Raw genomic sequence first — 19,549 nt, 5'->3', positions numbered from 1 at the left:
CAAAGAGGCTGGAGCACATTCCCAGGGGACTGGGGACAGCCTGGCCCCAACCCCACTGTTCTGAAGGGATGGAGCATGTGCCCCGGAGATGGAAGAGAATCTGGGTGCTGCCCCAATGTTTGAGGAGGGTGGGTCCAAAAAAGTGGTCTCCCCAATGTGTGGATATGTTGGAGCACTTAAACCAGCATTTGGAGAGAAAAGGGCTGCTACAAAAGCGTTTGGAAAGGGTCGGACTCCTGCTTTCTCAAGCCCCAAGGATACAACGTCTTCTGTTAATGACTCTCAGACTTTGAAATCTAATGGAGTTTGCCCTGCGGGTTTTAGGAATTGTTTTGGTCCCTTAAACCCTATTTTTCCTTTCAGTTTCTCCTTATGGCAATGGGAATGTTTAACTTAGTTCTAAGTTTCACAGGTCCACAGCCAGAGGGGAATTTTGCTTTTGGACAGACCACACCTTTAACTGATTTGATGGGATCTTGTACTTACCTACTGTAACTGAAATGATTTAAGTTTTTGTGATATTGTGATGGGATGAATGCACTTTGTATTTGGAAAGAATATGTTTTTCTGGTTTCCAGGGGGTTGGAATGTGCTGGTTTGTATATTTATGTCCCCCAGAAAAAGCCATATTCTATAATGCAGTTCTTGTGGGAGCAGTTCATTGTGTTATCAATTGGCAGCATTTTTTTCTCAGCACATAATACCTACAGCTTGACTTTAGATTTGATGAAATTGGGTATATTTACGTGATTACAGACTAATAAAGCCAAAATCAATCAACAAAAAAAAAGTTTGCTTAAACCCAATTCACCTCCTAATCAATTTAAATTAGTTTTTTAAATGCAATTTTATTGAGATATGTTCATAGTTCCACAGTTCTAGTGTGGATCGGGCTGGAACCTATTGGTTCAGTGTCCATGTGACCCACCCAACTGTAAGTGATAACTCTGACTGGATAATTCCCATGGAGGTATGGCCCCACCCTATCAGCATGGGCCTTGTTTAGTTTACTGGAGCACTATATAAGCTCGGACAGAAGGAGCTCATTGCTAGCTGGAGCTGAGACAGACATTTTGAGGACGGCTGTCAGAAGATGATGCAGCCATTTTGGAGAGCGCCATTTTGAGACACAACCTGGAAGCAAGGAGACACCAGCCACGTGCCTTCCCAGCTAACAAGAGGTTTTCCAGATGCCAACGGACTTTCTCCAGTGAAAGTACCCTTTGTTGATGGACACTTTATGGCCCTAAGACTGTAACTGTGTAACCAAATAAACCCCCTTTTATAAAAGCCAATCCATTTCTGGTATTTTGCATTTTTGCAGCATTAGCAAACTAGAACAAATATATTCACCAATATATTTCATTTATATTTTTCTTTTATATATATTTTTTCATACAAGTGATAAACTATTTTTAAAAATCTATGTTTAAATATCAAGTATGAAAGAACTCTGCCAGTAAAAAATAAAAATTCTAAGAGATAAAAACACATTGTGTTATCAATTGGCAGCATTTTTTCTTAGTACACAATACTACAGCTTGTCTTTAGATTTGATGAAATTGGGTATATTCACATGGTTACAGACTAATATAGCCAAAACTAATCAACAAAAAAAAAGTTTGCTTAAACCCAATTCACCTCCTAATCAATTTAAATTAGCTTTTTAAATGCAATTTTATTGAGATATGTTCATGCACCACATAATCCAAGTATACAATCAATGGCTCACAGTACCATCATATAGTTGTGCATTCATCGCCACAATCAATTTCAGAACATTTTCATCACTCCAAAATAAAGAAAAAATAAAAAAAAAACCCAAAACATCCTATACCCCTTATCCCCCCTAGAATTTATACATTTTTTGTCTTTTATTACTCATCTGCCATACACTGCATAAAAGGTTTTCACAATCACACGGTCACATAATAAAAGCTATACAATTATACAATCATCTAAATTAGTCTTAAAACAAGGATTTTTAAACAAAATTAACTAAGCAGGTCCGATCTGATTTATTTTATATAAAATTTACTTTATGATCCATCAAAAAGGGTTGTAAACCAATTTTTGTCTGTAGGATTTTTAATTTAATATAAAACTATTTTAACACATAGCCACATCTTAAGACCGATGGAATTCCATCAGTAGCATTAATCTATTTTACGTACTTCTAAAAACCTTAAAACTTTTTATATAATATATATAAAAGTAATTTTCTTCACAATTATATTTTTTCTAGCTATAAATGCACATATAAACTAATTTTTTTAGTAAAGTGATGGATGGTATTTTGATAGCAAGAATAATAAGTACTTACAAGTACTTCAGTTCCTGCCACTTTGCAGGTAAAGAAGCTAATGCCCACGGACATTCAGACATTTTGACTTGTACCCGTCTCATAGCAGACCTGGAACACCAGAATTCTCAATAGCTTGCTCTTTTTCTTACTGTAAAAGATTACGTGTTTGTTGTAGAAAATTTAGAAAATATAGACAAATGAAAATCACCCATAACCCCAATACACAGAAATAACTTGTTTTTTTTTTTACATCTCAGTTTATAACTTACATATATTTATGTGGTTATACTGTACATTAAGTGAAAAAAGAAGTAGGTTATAAAATAGTAAATACAGTAGAGGGTACAAGGAGGCAGTAGCTCAGCAGGATTCAGCTTATCTAACACTGTAAAGAAAAGGTGTTACATACTACGAGAAAGTAAGAAATAAAAACAGACAAAACTCTCAGCTTCTTAAGAGCTATCTAAGAAGCCCACTATCCCACTCAGGGATCATAAAGGAAGAGAAAAGCAAAAAATGGGTTCCATACCTGGTTATAAGGTATGGGGTACCATCTACTCACAGTGTTTAATGAGAAAATAGGGCCCTACAAACTAAAGGCAGCATCAGGGGCCACTGGAAGAGAGCACAGGTCTCAGGGTGGCTGGGGAATACTGGGGAAGAGAGCCTATCTCTTCTGGACAGCCTAAAAGAGTAAAAGAATAAAAGAAGGCTGCCTATCCCATATAACCAGTAGTCCACCTTGGATAAATAAGTTGAGGAACAGTTGGCTTCTTCCATATTCTAAAAGGAACATAGATTCCTCACCTCACTGACTTAATTATTCAGGACGAATCTTTCTATCTCTAGAGAGATTTTTTTTTTCTCCTTTAATAACAATACAGCTAATAGTAACAATTCCAAAATTTATTTAAAAAAAATAAAATTTAACAACAGCATTAAAATCAAATTTAAAGTAAAAGAATTACTAATATCATGTATAATTACTAATAACAATACAGCTAATAGTAACAATTCCAAAATTTATTTAAAAAAAAATAAAATTTAACAACAGCATTAAAATCAAATTTAAAGTAAAGGAATTACTAATATCATGGTACTAATATCATGTACCACATGGTAGAAAGGATCAATCAATAATTACATGTTGTATAAAAATTATGTACCAGAAAGTGTCATGCCCTCTCAGGTCTACCTTTTTAAAGAGATAACTCACCTTTCAAATTCGCACGAGTGGAAGGCCTCCCCGCATTATTCCTCTGGTGTTTGGTTGACAAACGCTTCATCTGGCGAGGTGTGCTGGGGGGAGAGGTGCTGTAAAGATTTTCGGTATTTGATTCATCTAAAAAATCCTCTGGATCAGATTCAGGAGTTTTGCAAGCTGTATCTTCCAACTTGCACTCTTGCCTATGAAAGAAAATAAGTAGGGAAAATACTCAGTAGCATATTAAGTAAATTCAAATTAAAATTACTTATGATTTTGCGACTAACTCTGTAAAACTTTTCTCCTCCTCAGCATTGGAATCTTTCTCCTCTATTTTTACTTCTGGAAACTCATGGAGATAACTGTTCTTTCATTCAAAGGAAATAGGGATTGCTGCTGCCCTTACTGTGGGCCACAGGGACAGCCACATGGGAAGAACTGATAGCATTGTTTCTGTTGGTTGCAGACCTGTTCTAAGTGAAGTTTAAAACTAAAAACCTCTGGATTAAAATGTTAAAAAAAAAAAAAAAAGGACTAGAAGATACAAATCAGACAGCACTAAAAGGGTACTTGTCTGCCAGCTACTGATAAGCTTAAGAGATGAGTGAGCAAGTACAGCTCTGCCTTGAATTTCAGCGACTTGCTCTTTTCTCTTTTTGAAGTGTTCAAACAGAGCAGAAAGTGAAGGAACACTTTCCTGTGACCATACAGCAAAGCACAGAGTACTGAAAAGCATCGTAGGCCAATTTTTCTATGTTCTCTGATAAAATCTGTAGTGCAGAGCTCAAGTGGAAGAGGGAGAGGGAAGGATGTTGATGAAGAAGAAAACAGCAATTAGTTCCTCTTCTTCAAAACACTCTGGAAACACTTCCTGCCAATTCTCTATCCCCAGCCAATTTCTCAAGTACCACTCTTGATAAACGTATATTTTGGCAAAGCTAACACAAAAAATTTAATGATACAAAACTGAGAAGAAATACAATTCTAAAACAGCAAACTATAATAGGTATCAATAATGCAATCCCTTCCAAATATGTGTCATCACTCTACTACCTTCTTAATATTCTTTATAAAATATACTTCATGCTTTCTAAACCCAACACCAAACTCTATCCAAGACACAACCAGTTTTCTTCCTGGCAACATATACCTTGATATAAAATCTAAGCTATTTCAAAATCATGAGGGAAAATGAAAAAACATCCTATCGATCTTTGTCAAAAGCACTTTGGAAATGTGATGCTTTCTAAAAGTGTCTGAAACCATTACTATTGAATTAGACTAACTAAACAAAATTTCAGAAAGTAAGGTGTCTTTCAAAAATAAAAATGCTGCAGAATTATATAAATTCACAATATTGAAATCTGTACAGAATCCCTTTTACAGGTCAAAAACTGGTATTTTAATTAGATAAGACTGCTATAGATAGCCCCACTTCCCCACATATGTGGCAAACACAATACAACAAGCAAGCTAAATGCTCCCAAAGCTAATAAGTAAAATAAATCAAACCATGAGCAAACTTAGAAATAATATTCCCTTAGACTAACAACACTTATTAAGTTATCATTAAGTCACACAAAAAATACTACAGTTTACAGATTAACTTACATCCATTTCTTCTATACTCATTGCAAAATAGTTGATTCATCTGATTAAAGGACATGGTTATGAGTGCCCAAAGGTCACTTGTTTCCTTTCCACATGGGCTGCAATATTTTAGTGGTTAATATCATAGGCTTCGTAATGATTAATAGGCTTTTTAAGATGGACCAATCCTGGCTGCCTACTAGCTGTGTGGGCCTTATAAAAATTATTTAAAGTCTCAACATTGCACATCTGCAAAATAAGGATAACAAATACTTAAACTCCATACCTGTGGAATTAAATCCAACAGTGTATGCTTAACAAAAGAATCAGAATATAGTGAGGGACTTTATATAACAGGATATTTCTTTATATAACAAGCCTTTAAAGTCATTGTACTCTCGCTATCCCACTGAGAGAGCCTTAGTTCTTTACTCATCTGCTTAGTATTAAGAGAAATCTGTTTTTGAGTTCAGCATGATATAGAACTAGAAACTATTTCAACATTTTTAACCTCTTTTACATTCTTCCAAATTCAGTATTATGAGTTTTATATTTCTTTTTAATTTTGTCACTAGGATACATAGTCAATAGTAAAAAAGGACTTCTGTAATTTTACATTTTTGTTCCCATGTTTTTCCACAATATTTTCAAATATTAGAATGGTAATCACAAGAAAACTATTGCAAAAATGTTTAATCAGTTAAATACATCTAAGCCAGACAACAGGGAATAGCAGGATAAACAGAAAAATGTAATCAGATATGAAATAACAAACAAAAACTCTTTCAGAACGTGCCCTCTGCAGAAAGAGGAATCTGAACTAGGGAATCAGAAGACCTAAGGCCAAGTTCCAGCCTTCCTGGATGGGGGACTATATAAAGTACTTAATCTTTGGAAGACTAATGAGAAGACTAATTTAGAATTTCCAAGGTCTACATTCAAAAATATTTCATGAAATGCAGTTGTGAAGATGTTTAAGAAAACAAACAAAATAATAGAAATATAAGGGCTATGCAAAACACTAAAATACCAATCAGGCATATAAAGTAACATGTTTTATTAGTACCTAGAGTAATGTATAAATGAATGAATTAATGGCATGCAAAGTGAAAGTGACAGAGGATTTTTCTGAAGAGGGAATGACAATGTCCAAACTTCAATGATCCAAGTCTCCAAACGGCAAGTGCCCTGACCTGAGGACAGAGTCATGATCTAAGAAGACAGGTAGAGGAAAATAAAGAAATACCCTTGCCTGAGCTATATTAATCCGGAAGTGAGCACTGTGCTTTAGCAGATGAAAAGAGTCTAAGAAAGGATTTGTTATAAAAAGGTTAACTTTTATGAAGAATTTAATTTGGGGGAACAGAAAAAAAAATTTACTGTGTTGGACTGTCCTCCAACTGTGGAAAAAATTATTTCTCCACACATGGGAAAAAAAATTTATTTGACTGTACTGCCCAAATAAAAAGACTAAATCTTTGTATTAGTTCTACGAAAGCTTAATATCTCATGTTTTCAACTGTGCATCTATTATAAAACAAAAAGCCATCTTAGTCTTTACACTTTCACACGGATATATTAAACACTGATGTCAGAGTATAACAGCAAAATTAAAGAATCAAAATGAAGATGAATACTGTCCTAAACAACTCATTCAAGTAAGACAAAATATAATACATTTCATCCCTCCTCACTCATCATGCATCATAGAAAACGAGTAAAAAATGTCATGTGGTGCTGCCAGCCAGTTTATTTATAATTCAGGTAAGAATTACACCCTGCCTTCCCAGTACTGCCAACTACTGTAACTCAGAGCACTCACTTAATACTTTCCCAGGATTTTACTTAATACAGTCAAGATGGTATTCACACCTGTTGGAAATGTTATTGGTTTACATTCCATCAAAGTAACTTAGTAATTTAATTCTATGCCACAAGAAAGTCTAACATTATTTAAAGGAATCAAAAAAAAAAAAAGTCTATCACTCAATGACATAAAATTTCCAATTGTCATTCCATCAAAATTACCAAAGAAAGAGAAAAACATGATCCAAACCCAGAAAAATAAATTAATAGAAACAGACCTAGGAATGACTCAAATGGAAGTTACGGAATGAAAAATACAATATCTGAATTGAAAAATATACTCGATGGGATTAAGAATAGATTAGATCACTGAACTTGAATACACAGTAATATAAACTATCCAAAGTGAAGCAGTGAGAGAGAAACGATTAAAAAGAAAAATTTAACAGAACAGCAATATCCTGTAGGACAAGACTAACAAGTGTTACTGGAATCCAAAACAAGAGAAAAGAGGCACAGAAAAAAATCTTTGGTGAAATAAAGGCTGAATATTTTCTAGATTTTCTAAATTTGAAGAAAATCCTAAGCCCACATATCCAAGAAGCTCAATGAACCCCAAGCACAAAAACCATAAAGAAAACCACACTGGTGAACATCATGAAATTGTTGAAAACCACTGATGATAAGAAAGCTCTTAAGAGCAGTCAGAGAAAAACATCATCATTTGGGGGTCTTAGTCAAGAAGTAATACATATGAAGGAAAAAAATTCAAGCAAAAGTTTTTTTCTTTAAAAAAAAAAAGTATATACAAAATCTAGGAAAACAAATACTAGTGGTAAGTTCAAAAGAAGTTGCTTCATTTCAAAGAACTAAACAAAAGCATCCAAAACCTCCTTCTGTAATAGCTCACGTGAGATGAGCTAATCTGGTCAGTTAGCTGGTTCAGAATGTTTACATGGATACCAATTATTTTGGATAAAGAAAGTAGTCCAAGGTCTACATCAACCACCCTGCAACATTTGCCTTACTTATTTTTAAAAACATCTAAATGTGAAATGTCTTTCTGGTACTACAGTTCTGACAGTCACATAAAACAATATTACACTCTTTGAACATAAAACCTTGCTAAAGTACTAGTCACTTTACACCAGAATTTGGTCTAAAAAAAAGTATGTCTTGTACTTAATTAAGGAGGGTTTGCTATAGGGTTTAAATGAAAAATGTACAGTGAAAACGTAAGACAAAAGTTGAAGTAACTTGGGGTTCAATAGTTCTGCTCTGACAATTAGGTAAGCAACAATGGTGCCTGAAATAAAACAGCTCATCAGTAAAACAATGAAGTTGGATTCGATGAGTTCTAAAACATCTGTGGTTGTGCAAAAACCCTGAAGAAAACATCTGACCTCATTAAAGGTTCTTTACTCAAATTCTTAGAAATTTGAATATTTTATTCACTTATGAAGTACAGTACTCATCTGTGTGAGGTTCTCTCTACCACCAGCATTTCCCCTTTAACATATTCTCTATTCTGCAATAATTAAAGGGAGACATCTGCTACTGGGCAGAAGGCAGAGGGAGGCAGAGGGAATGGATTTTCTAGGTTTCTTTTTCTAAAAGAGCTGGTACTGTCCACCTGGCCTGCAATATAAATCAAAGGGACCTAAACTACGTTTGGGGATACATGGTTGGCTTGTATTTGTGAGAATATTAATTAACAGTAAGATAGTTATCTTTATCATCAGCCTATAATTAAACATTTGTTTATAAGTTAACCCCCAGGTGAATGGTCAAAAACTCAAGCTTCCAATGTTCATTTTTAACTTTTGCATTGATTCAGAGTATAGCTTCTTTACAAACCTAACAGTCTTGGATATTTTTTAATATAAACACTCAAACTTCTTTTTCTAACTAAAATTCATCTTTTTTTTTCTTTCTTTCTTTTTTTTTTTTTTTTAAACAAAAGTAGGTATATTTGAAGTGATTTCCCATGGAAACGAACCAGAAATGAACAAGAAATGATCTTCCCAACTAGAATCTGAGCCCTATGAGACCAGGGGCCTTGAATGTTTTCTTTATCACAGTTTCCCCAGGGTCTAGAACAGTAGCAAGGAAGATTATGTGTTCAATAAATGTTCAATAAATTTACCTGTTTAATGAATGAATTTGTTGAATCAAATAACTTTGTTATTTTTGATCCTATAGATTTATTCACTATCTAAATCCCACTATGTTCATATTTAATTATTTTGAAGAATATACTTGTTAAAAGGCTACAAGAATTAAAGAATGGTGATTTCTGACAGTAGCGATGCTTAAGTTATAGACGCAAAGCTGACCATCTAATAACACAACAGCAATGTGGTATGGTATAAAGAATAATGGTTATGGAATCAGAGTAACATGGGTTAAAATTCCTATGCCCCAACACTTATTAGTAAGCACAAAAGTTTTAACCAAATTATTATGTTTTCTTGCAAACACACTGATTTTGTAGAAGCCTTCTTTTCTCATTCAGTGCCACTGGACTGGTATTTGGGCAATTTATTTATACACACACACACACAACATACACATACATTAAAAGCATTAAAACTAGAACATACAAGTACAAAACAAAAAGAAAGAAACATACTACAGTGGGCTGTTACTTCGGTGGCCTTCAATAAACAATGCCTCCTGGTATTCACACACTTGTATAATCACCTTCCCTTGATTCTGGCATGACTCTATGACCTGCTTTACCCAATGGAATGTAGCAGAAGTAACACTGGGCCAGTTGTGGGCCTAAACCTTAAGAAGGCCACCACTGTATTAACAACCACGTGGCTAGCAACCATGTATAACATCCAACTGCCCTGAGACTGCCATGGTCTTTGAAGCTCAATCTAGCTAGGTGGAGAGGCTGAGGAAGGAGGACATAACTAGGTTAAAACCTAGCCGAGCTCTCAACTGTCAGCCAGCACCAACGTACTAGCCTTGTGAGGGAGACTATTTTGGACTTTCCAGTTGTCCCTGCACCCCAGCCAACACCACGAGAAGAAGAAGGAGCACCCTATATGACAGATAATAAAATGGTTATTTTAATTTTCAGCCATTAAGCTTTGACATGGCTTGTTATATTCTAATAGACAACTGCCACATATACAAACCTTAAACATTTCATTTTCACTGTAAACCCACAAATATTCATTTACTAATCACTATTTTGATAAGAGGACCACAGTTTTATCCTTCAGTGTGGGTCCACTGATAACAGCTGCATGGGAATGCAAAATGGCACAGCCACCATGGAAAGCAGTATGGTGGTTCCTCAAAAACATTAAATATAGAATTAACACACAAGCTGGCAATAACACTCCCTAGATATACACCCAAAGAAACTGAAAACAGGGACTCAAATAGATACTTGTACACCAATGTTCACAGCAGCATTAGTCAAAAGAGCCAAAAGTGGGAAAACAAACCAAGTGTCCATCAAGAAATAAATGGATAAACAAAACGTGGCATATACACACAATGGAATTATTATTTGGCTGTAAGAGGGAATGATGTTCTGAAACTTGCTGCAACACAGATGAACCTTGAAAACATTTTGCTGATTAAAATAAGCAAAGCACATAGGAACAAATACTATACAATTTCACTTTTATGAATCTCTAGACACAGCAAATTCGCAGTGATAGAAAGTAGATTACAGGTTATCAGGGAATGAGAGAAGAGGGAATGGGGGAGTTTGTTACTGAGTACAAAGTATAAATTTTGGAATTTTTTCAAATAAAATGAATTTTTAAAAAAAGAAGTTATGAGTCAACTTTGTTGCATATATCACAACCAAAATGCATCACCTACAATTTCCACTTGGAATTTCTTTAAAATGGAACAAGAACTTAAAGACTTTCGTGGACCAATTTTTGTGAATTTTTGTTCTTCTCACAATTTTACAGTTCCCTCCTACACCTAATTATGATGACAATTTTTTTTTTTGCATGACTCACCTAGCTGACTTTCCAAAGCATTCCAAATTAGTTTACATAGGAACTACAATTCTCCTTTGCGCTCACATTTCACAGATGTCTACAACAGTTTACTAAATTATCTAATTACAATTAAAAAATGAAAGAGGTTTAAAGAGATTTTGGAACAAACATAGAACTGTGGATAAGCATGTAATTCAAACAGTAGGAATAGAAAAATCACAGGCATTCTAGAGAGCAGCCTATTAGCCATCAGCGTTCACGATGCTGTATCAGACAGTATGCTTTGAAGAACTGGACAGGATTGGGTCTTGGAAAGGGTAAGGGAGATGAGTAGCTTAGGCCTGACTGATTTAGGTGATCTTCTACTACAAGTCTTTTGTTTTGCTCATAGATATTTATGAAGTATATTTTATCAGTCCTGAAATAAGTAGGACAAAAAGAAAACACATAGAAAACAAATACATAAGAAGAGAAAAACCTCCCGATCTGGATCAACTTCACTTATCACTAGAATTAAAAATAAATATAAGCTGTGTAAAAATATTTTCAGATGAAGGCTTTTAGAAAATAAACTATTATAAAATTATATAAACACATTATAACAAAATGCTTTAGAAACATCATTCATATTATCTCTCACAAGTAAAATGGTTAACCAGAAGACTATCCAAAAAGAACAAAAGTAAAGAAAAAAAGAAATTTAGGCACTCATTTTTACCAGTACTAACACCTCCAAAAAATGTGATTGTTCTATATTTTTATCCAAAGCTTCTAGAATCAATACTAGGTAGTACATGTACAGATTGGTGAGAAGACAAAACTTGAATGAAAACGCTTCTTAAATGTACTTGATTGTAAAAAAGGGAGAGTAAACAAGGAACACAGTGAGGAGAATGACCTTTAAAAACAAAAACAAATATAACCATTACACCAGTATCAATGTGGATGCCTTTTATAGTGAAATGTCTATCAAAAAAAATTTAAAGGAAAGCAACACAAAATAAAAATGATGATTAACTCAAAGGGTTGTTTGAAGCTTAACTGAAGACAACTATGGAGCTAGTGCTGAGAAATTCATAAACTGAAAAACTATTAAAGCTGGGAGGAAAACAAAGGGTCTTATATTATGCCAAGTGCACATAAAACATTAAAGAGTTTAAAGAGGAAAAAAAATGCTTAAAACTTTGATAAATTAAAGGCAGCACAAACGAAAATTATGAAGAATTATCAACTCCCTATACCCATTTTCTTACAAGCGAGAATTTTTTTTAAAATCTCCCCTTACTCTAAATTGAATTTATTTGTGGAAAAGATTTTACAGCATGAATAATTTCCCTGGTGTTCTTAGAAAATAAGTAAATAAAGGACCAGTTTTCTATCAGAAACAGCATACTTACCTCAATCTCCTTAATTCAAGTTACCTTTTTAAATCTGGATTTTAAAGATATTTAAGGGCATATCATAACTTCAAAAGATCAACTCCAACTGCTAGGAGGATGAATACAGGAAATGTAAGCACATGAGATATTCTCCCAGAGTTATTAGTGAAGGGAAATGGAAAGAAAAGTGGAAAAAGCAATTAGGGCAATTTGAACATTAATGCTCTCAATTCTGATTTAACAGAAACACAGAAATGGCTCATTGATCTGAGGACCAGATCTTGAAAAGGAACCAGGGCTTCTTGCAGAAATGAATGATACTTGCACCAGAGGAGGTATTATACAATATGAACCTGCACCATCCAGCAGTGCTAGAAAGTAAGTAAGTGCTCAAAAAAACAAAGTAGTGGAGGTATGTTTAAGGGACACAGTAGGCAACGTAAAGAGCTCTCGTTGGCCAAAGGTGGAACAATTCAAGCAAGTAATAAATGCAGTAGTCCTGGACTACAACTGAAAGTATAAAATATCCATGAGTCCACACTAATATAAATCAACAGTTGGGTAATTAAATAAGTGGAGAACAGACAAATCTCCCATGCAGAATTCCAAGTATGGGCTGCACATAGTGAGTGCCTTCCAAAGACTACATATGGAAAGGGGGGAGAAACGGTAACTTTACAGTGGAGAAACCTGACAAACACCACTCAGTCAAGTGACCAAGGACACCACCATCAGTGATGTCTTGTTGATACAGTATGTGCCCCTGAAAGGATGTGATACAAATGACTACCTCAGCGGTCTTCCTCCCCAAAACCCATAACCTCAGTCAAGCCACGAGAAAAACATCAGATAAACCCAAATTGAGGGAGTCTACAAAATACCTGACTGATATGCCTCATAACTGTCAAAGTCATCGTGCTGGTCTGGATGTATTATGTCCCCCGAAACGCCATTATCTTTGATGCAGTCTTGTGTGGGCAGGAAACGTATTGATGTTGATCGGGTTTTGATTGGATGTTTCCGTGGAGATGTGATCACTCAATTGTGGGCGAGATCTTTCATTGGATAGTTTCAATGGAGGTGTGGCCCCGCCCATTCAGCATGGGCCTTGATGAGTTTACTGGAGCACTATATAAGCTCAGACAGAAGAAGCCAGGTTGCTACAGCCAAGAGGGACACTTTGAAGAATGCACAGAAGCTGAGAGTAGCTGTAGATGAGAGGTAGTTTGAAGATGGCCGTTGAAAGCAGACTCTTGCTCCGGAGAAGCTAAGAGAGGACAAACACCCCAAGAGCAACTAAGAGTGACATTTTTGAGGAACTGCAGCCTAAAGAGGAACATCTTAGGAGAAAGCCACTTTGAAACCAGAACTTTGGAGCAGACGCCAGCCATGTGCCTTCCCAACTGACAAGAGGTTTCCTGGACACCAATGACCATCCTCCAGTGAAGGTACCCGATTGTCGATGTGTTACCTTGGACACGTTATGGCCTTAAGACTGTAACTGTGTAACCAAATAAACCCCCTTTTATAAAAGCCAATCCATTTCTGGTATTTTGCCAAAGGGCAGCATTAGCAAACTAGAACAGTCACCAAACAAAAAAAACAGTTTAACTGTCAAAAAGCCAAGAGGAGGCTAAGGAGACATAAGACTGAAGGTAATGTGGATTCCTGGAACCAAAAAGAACATTAGGAGAAAACTAACATAATCTGAATAAAGTATGGAGTTTAGTTAATAATAATGTACCATGTTGGTTCATTAGTTGTGACACATGTATACAGTGATATAAAATGTTAACAGTGGAAGAATAAGGGAACTCTCTATACTATGTAACAGTCTGTAAATCTGAGACTATTCTAAAATTCAAAATTCATTTAAAATAAATAATGAATTAGTTACATTCCATTACATGGAAAAGTTCTGTAACAATGCTGAATAAATCTGATATTACTATACAGCCATAAAAGACTACGAACCAGGACTAAATGAAAAATTTCATATTTATTATAAAAATTCATTTATTAGGAGGCGGGGCAAGATGGCGGACTGGTGAGCTGTGTGTTTTGGTTGCTCCTCCAGGGGGGTAGGTGGAGAGCCGGGAGCTGCATGGACTGGACACCGCGGAGCAATCTGTCTTTGGGCATACTTCATACAACACTCATGAAAACGTGGAACTGCTGAGATCAGCGAAATCTGTAAGTTTTTGCGGCCAGGGGACCCGCGCCCCTCCCTGCCAGGCTCAGTCCCGGGGGAGGAGGGGCTGTCAGCTCCAGGAAGGAGAAGGGAGAATTGCAGTGGCTGCTCTTATCGGAAACTCATTCTACTGATTCAAACTCCAACCATAGATAGACTGAGACCAGACACCAGAGACTCTGAGAGCAGCCAGCCCAGCAGAGAGGAGACAGGCATAGAAAAAAAACAACACGAAAAACTCCAAAATAAAAGCCGAGGATTTTTGGAGTTCTGGTGAACACAGAAAGGGGAAGGGCGGAGATCAGGCCTTGAGGCGCATATGCAAATCCCGAAGCAAGGCTGATCTCTCTGCCCTGTGCACCTTTCCTTAATGGCCCTGGTTGCTTTGTCTATTAGCATTTCAATAACCCATTAGATCTCTGAGGAGGGCAGTTTTGTTTTTTTTTTTTATTTTTTTTTAAATCCTTTTAGCTTTTTCTAAAACAATTACTCTAAGAAGCTCAATACAGAAAGCTTCAAAGAATTGAAATTTGGGCACGTCAAGTCAAGAGCAGAACTAAGAGAGCTCTGAGACAAAAGGCAATAATCCAGTGGCTGAGAAAATTCACTAAACAACACAACTACCCAAGAAAAGGGGGGTGTCCGCTCACAGCCACCATCCTGGTGGACAGGAAACACTCCTGCCCATCGCCAGCCCCATAGCCCAGAGCTGCCCCAGACAACCCAGTGTGACGGAAGTGCTTCAAATAACAGGCACACACCACAAAACTGGGCGTGGACATTAGCCTTCCCTGCAACCTCAGCTGAATGTCCCAGAGCTGGGAAGGGGGAGCAGTGTGAATTAACAGAGCCCCATTCAGCCATCATTTGAGCAGACTGGGAGCCTCCCAACACAGCCCAGCAGCCCAGAACTGCCCTGGGGGGACGGCACTCACCTGTGACATAGCACAGTCATCCCTCAACAGAGGACCCGGGGTGCACAGCCTGGAAGAGGGGCCCACTTGCAAGTCTCAGGAGCCATACGCCAATACCAAAGACTTGTGGGTCAGTGGCAGAGACAAACTGTGGCAGGACTGAACTGAAGGATTAGACTATTGCAGTAGCTTTAAAACTCTAGGATCATCAGGGAGATTTGATTGTTAGGGCCACCCCCCCTCCCCGACTGCCCAGAAACACGCCCCACATACAGGGCAGGCAACACCAACTACACACGCAAGCTTGGTACACCAATTGGGCCCCACAAGACTCACTCCCCCACTCACCAAAAAGGCTAAGCAGGGGAGATCTGGCTTGTGGAGAACAGGTGGCTCGTGGACGCCACCTGCTGGTTAGTTAGAGAAAGTGTACTCCACGAAGCTGTAGATCTGATAAATTAGAGATAAGGACTTCAACTGGTCTACAAACCCTAAAAGAACCCTATCAAGTTCAGCAAATGCCACGAGGCCAAAAACAACAGAAAATTATAAAGCATATGAAAAAACCAGACGATATGGATAACCCAAGCCCAAGCACCCAAATCAAAAGACCAGAAGAGACACACCTAGAGCAGCTACTCAAAGAACTAAAGATGAACAATGAGACCATAGTACGGGATATGAAGGAAATCAAGAAGACCCTAGAAGAGCATAAAGAAGACATTGCAAGACTAAATAAAAAAATGGATGATCTTATGGAAATTAAAGAAACTGTTGACCAAATTAAAAAGATTCTGGACACTCATAGTACAAGACTAGAGGAAGTTGAACAACGAATCAGTGACCTGGAAGATGACAGAATGGAAAATGAAAGCATAAAAGAAGAATGGGGAAAAAAATTGAAAAACTCGAAATGGACCTCAGGGATATGATAGATAATATGAAACGTCCGAATATAAGACTCATTGGTGTCCCAGAAGGGGAAGAAAAGGGTAAAGGTCTAGGAAGAGTATTCAAAGAAATTGTTGGGGAAAACTTCCCAAATCTTCTAAACAACATAAATACACAAATCATAAATGCTCAGCGAACTCCAAATAGAATAAATCCAAAAAAACCCACTCCGAGACATATACTGATCACACTGTCAAACATAGAAGAGAAGGAGCAAGTTCTGAAAGCAGCAAGAGAAAAGCAATTCACCACATACAAAGGAAACAGCATAAGACTAAGTAGTGACTACTCAGCAGCCACCATGGAGGCGAGAAGGCAGTGGCACGATATATTTAAAATTCTGAGTGAGAGGAATTTCCAGCCAAGAATACTTTATCCAGCAAAGCTCTCCTTCAAATTTGAGGGAGAGCTTAAATTTTTCACAGACAAAGAAATGCTGAGAGAATTTGCTAACAAGAGACCTGCCCTACTGGAGATACTAAAGGGAGCCCTACAGACAGAGAAACAAAGACAGGACAGAGAGACTTGGAGAAAGGTTCAGTACTAAAGAGATTCGGTATGGGTACAATAAAGGATATTAATAGAGAGAGGGAAAAATATGGCAAACATAATCCAAAGGATAAGATGGCCGATTCAAGAAATGCCTTCACGGTTTTAACGTTGAATGTAAATGGATTAAACTCCCCAATTAAAAGATATAGATTCGCAGAATGGATCAAAAAAAATGAACCATCAATATGTTGCATACAAGAGACTCATCTTAGACACAGGGACACAAAGAAACTGAAAGTGAAAGGATGGAAAAAAATATTTCATGCAAGCTACAGCCAAAAGAAAGCAGGTGTAGCAATATTAATCTCAGATAAAATAGACTTCAAATGCAGGGATGTTTTGAGAGACAAAGAAGGCCACTACATACTAATAAAAGGGGCAATTCAGCAAGAAGAAATAACAATCGTAAATGTCTATGCACCCAATCAAGGTGCCACAAAATACATGAGAGAAACATTGGCAAAACTAAAGGAAGCAATTGATGTTTCCACAATAATTGTGGGAGACTTCAACACATCACTCTCTCCTATAGATAGATCAACCAGACAGAAGACCAATACAGGAAATTGAAAACCTAAACAATCTGATAAATGAATTAGATTTAACAGACATCTACAGGACATTACATCCCAAATCACCAGGATACACATACTTTTCTAGTGCTCACGGAACTTTCTCCAGAATAGATCATATGCTGGGACATAAAACAAGCCTCAATAAATTTAAAAAGATTGAAATTATTCAAAGCACATTCTCTGACCACAATGGAATACAATTAGAAGTCAATAACCATCAGAGACTTAGAAAATTCACAAATACCTGGAGGTTAAACAACACACTCCTAAACAATCAGTGGGTTAAAGAAGAAATAGCAAGAGAAATTGCTAAATATATAGAGACGAATGAAAATGAGAACACAACATACCAAAACCTATGGGATGCAGCAAAAGCAGTGCTAAGGGGGAAATTTATAGCACTAAACGCATATATTAAAAAGGAAGAAAGAGCCAAAATCAAAGAACTAATGGATCAACTGAAGAAGCTAGAAAATGAACAGCAAACCAATCCTAAACCAAGTACAAGAAAAGAAATAACAAGGATTAAAGCAGAAATAAATGACATAGAGAACAAAAAAACAATAGAAAGGATAAATATCACCAAAAGTTGGTTCTTCGAGAAGATCAACAAGATTGACAAGCCCCTAGCTAGACTGACAAAATCAAAAAGAGAGAAGACCCATATAAACAAAATAATGAATGAAAAAGGTGACATAACTGCAGATCCTGAAGAAATTAAAAAAATTATAAGAGGATATTATGAACAACTGTATGGCAACAAACTGGATAATGTAGAAGAAATGGACAATTTCCTGGAAACATATGAACAATCTAGACTGACCAGAGAAGAAATAGAAGACCTCAACCAACCCATCACAAGCAAAGAGATCCAATCAGTCATCAAAAATCTTCCCACAAATAAATGCCCAGGGCCAGATGGCTTCACAGGGGAATTCTACCAAACTTTCCAGAAAGAACTGACACCAATCTTACTCAAACTCTTTCATAACATTGAAAAAAATGGAACACTACCTAACTCATTTTATGAAGCTAACATCAATCTAATACCAAAACCAGGCAAAGATGCTACAAAAAAGGAAAACTACCGGCCAATCTCCCTAATGAATATAGATGCAAAAATCCTCAACAAAATACTTGCAAATCGAATCCAAAGACACATTAAAAAAATCATACACCATGACCAAGTGGGGTTCATTCCAGGCATGCAAGGATGGTTCAACATAAGAAAAACAATCAATGTATTACAACACATTAAAAACTCGAAAGGGAAAAATCAATTGATCATCTCAATAGATGCTGAAAAAGCATTTGACAAAATCCAACATCCCTTTTTGATAAAAACACTTCAAAAGGTAGGAATTGAAGGAAACTTCCTCAACATGAATAAAGAGCATATATGAAAAACCCACAGCCAGCATAGTACTCAATGGTGAGAGACTGAAAGCCTTCCCTCTAAGATCAGGAACAAGACAAGGATGCCGGCTGTCACCACTGTTATTCAATATTGTGCTGGAAGTGCTAGCCAGGGCAATCCGGCAAGACAAAGAAATAAAAGGCATCCAAATTGGAAAAGAAGAAGTAAAACTGTCATTGTTTGCAGATGATATGATCTTATATCTAGAAAACCCTGAGAAATCAACGATACACCTACTAGAGCTAATAAACAAATTTAGCAAAGTAGCGGGATACAAGATTAATGCACATAAGTCAGTAATGTTTCTATATGCTAGAAATGAACAAACTGAAGAGACACTCAAGAAAAAGATACCATTTTCAATAGCAACTAAAAAAATCAAGTACCTAGGAATAAACTTAACCAAAGATGTAAAAGACCTATACAAAGAAAACTACATAACTCTACTAAAAGAAATAGAAGGGGACCTTAAAAGATGGAAAAATATTCCATGTTCATGGATAGGAAGGCTAAATGTCATTAAGATGTCAATTCTACCCAAACTCATCTACAGATTCAATGCAATCCCAATCAAAATTCCAACAACCTACTTTGCAGACTTGGAAAAGCTAGTTATCAAATTTATTTGGAAAGGGAAGATGCCTTCGAATTGCTAAAGACACTCTAAAAAAGAAAAACGAAGTGGGAG

The 19,549-nt window shown here is 36.4% G+C and overlaps 1 protein-coding gene across 7 annotated transcripts in view; it reads right to left on the bottom strand.

Moving 5' to 3' along the window:
- Positions 1–19,549, bottom strand: part of LOC119525169 (mitogen-activated protein kinase kinase kinase 4-like) — a 104,118-nt gene that overhangs the window by 35,679 nt on the left and 48,890 nt on the right. For 5 of the 7 annotated variants that reach the window (XM_037823768.1, XM_037823767.1, XM_037823766.1 and 2 more), the window contains one exon: positions 3,522–3,712. In XM_037823768.1, the coding sequence (XP_037679696.1) occupies positions 3,522–3,712 (191 nt within the window). Of the gene's footprint in view, positions 1–2,323; positions 2,454–3,521; positions 3,713–19,549 lie in introns of those variants that run through there. The other 2 variants (XM_037823773.1, XM_037823772.1) reach the window with 2 other exon arrangements.

The sequence above is a fragment of the Choloepus didactylus genome, assembly GCF_015220235.1.
Source record: "Choloepus didactylus isolate mChoDid1 chromosome 24 unlocalized genomic scaffold, mChoDid1.pri SUPER_24_unloc2, whole genome shotgun sequence".
Classification (NCBI taxonomy): domain Eukaryota; kingdom Metazoa; phylum Chordata; class Mammalia; order Pilosa; family Megalonychidae; genus Choloepus; species Choloepus didactylus.
Note: the sequence above shows the minus strand (reverse complement) of the source record. Positions and strands in the feature narration are given on the sequence as shown.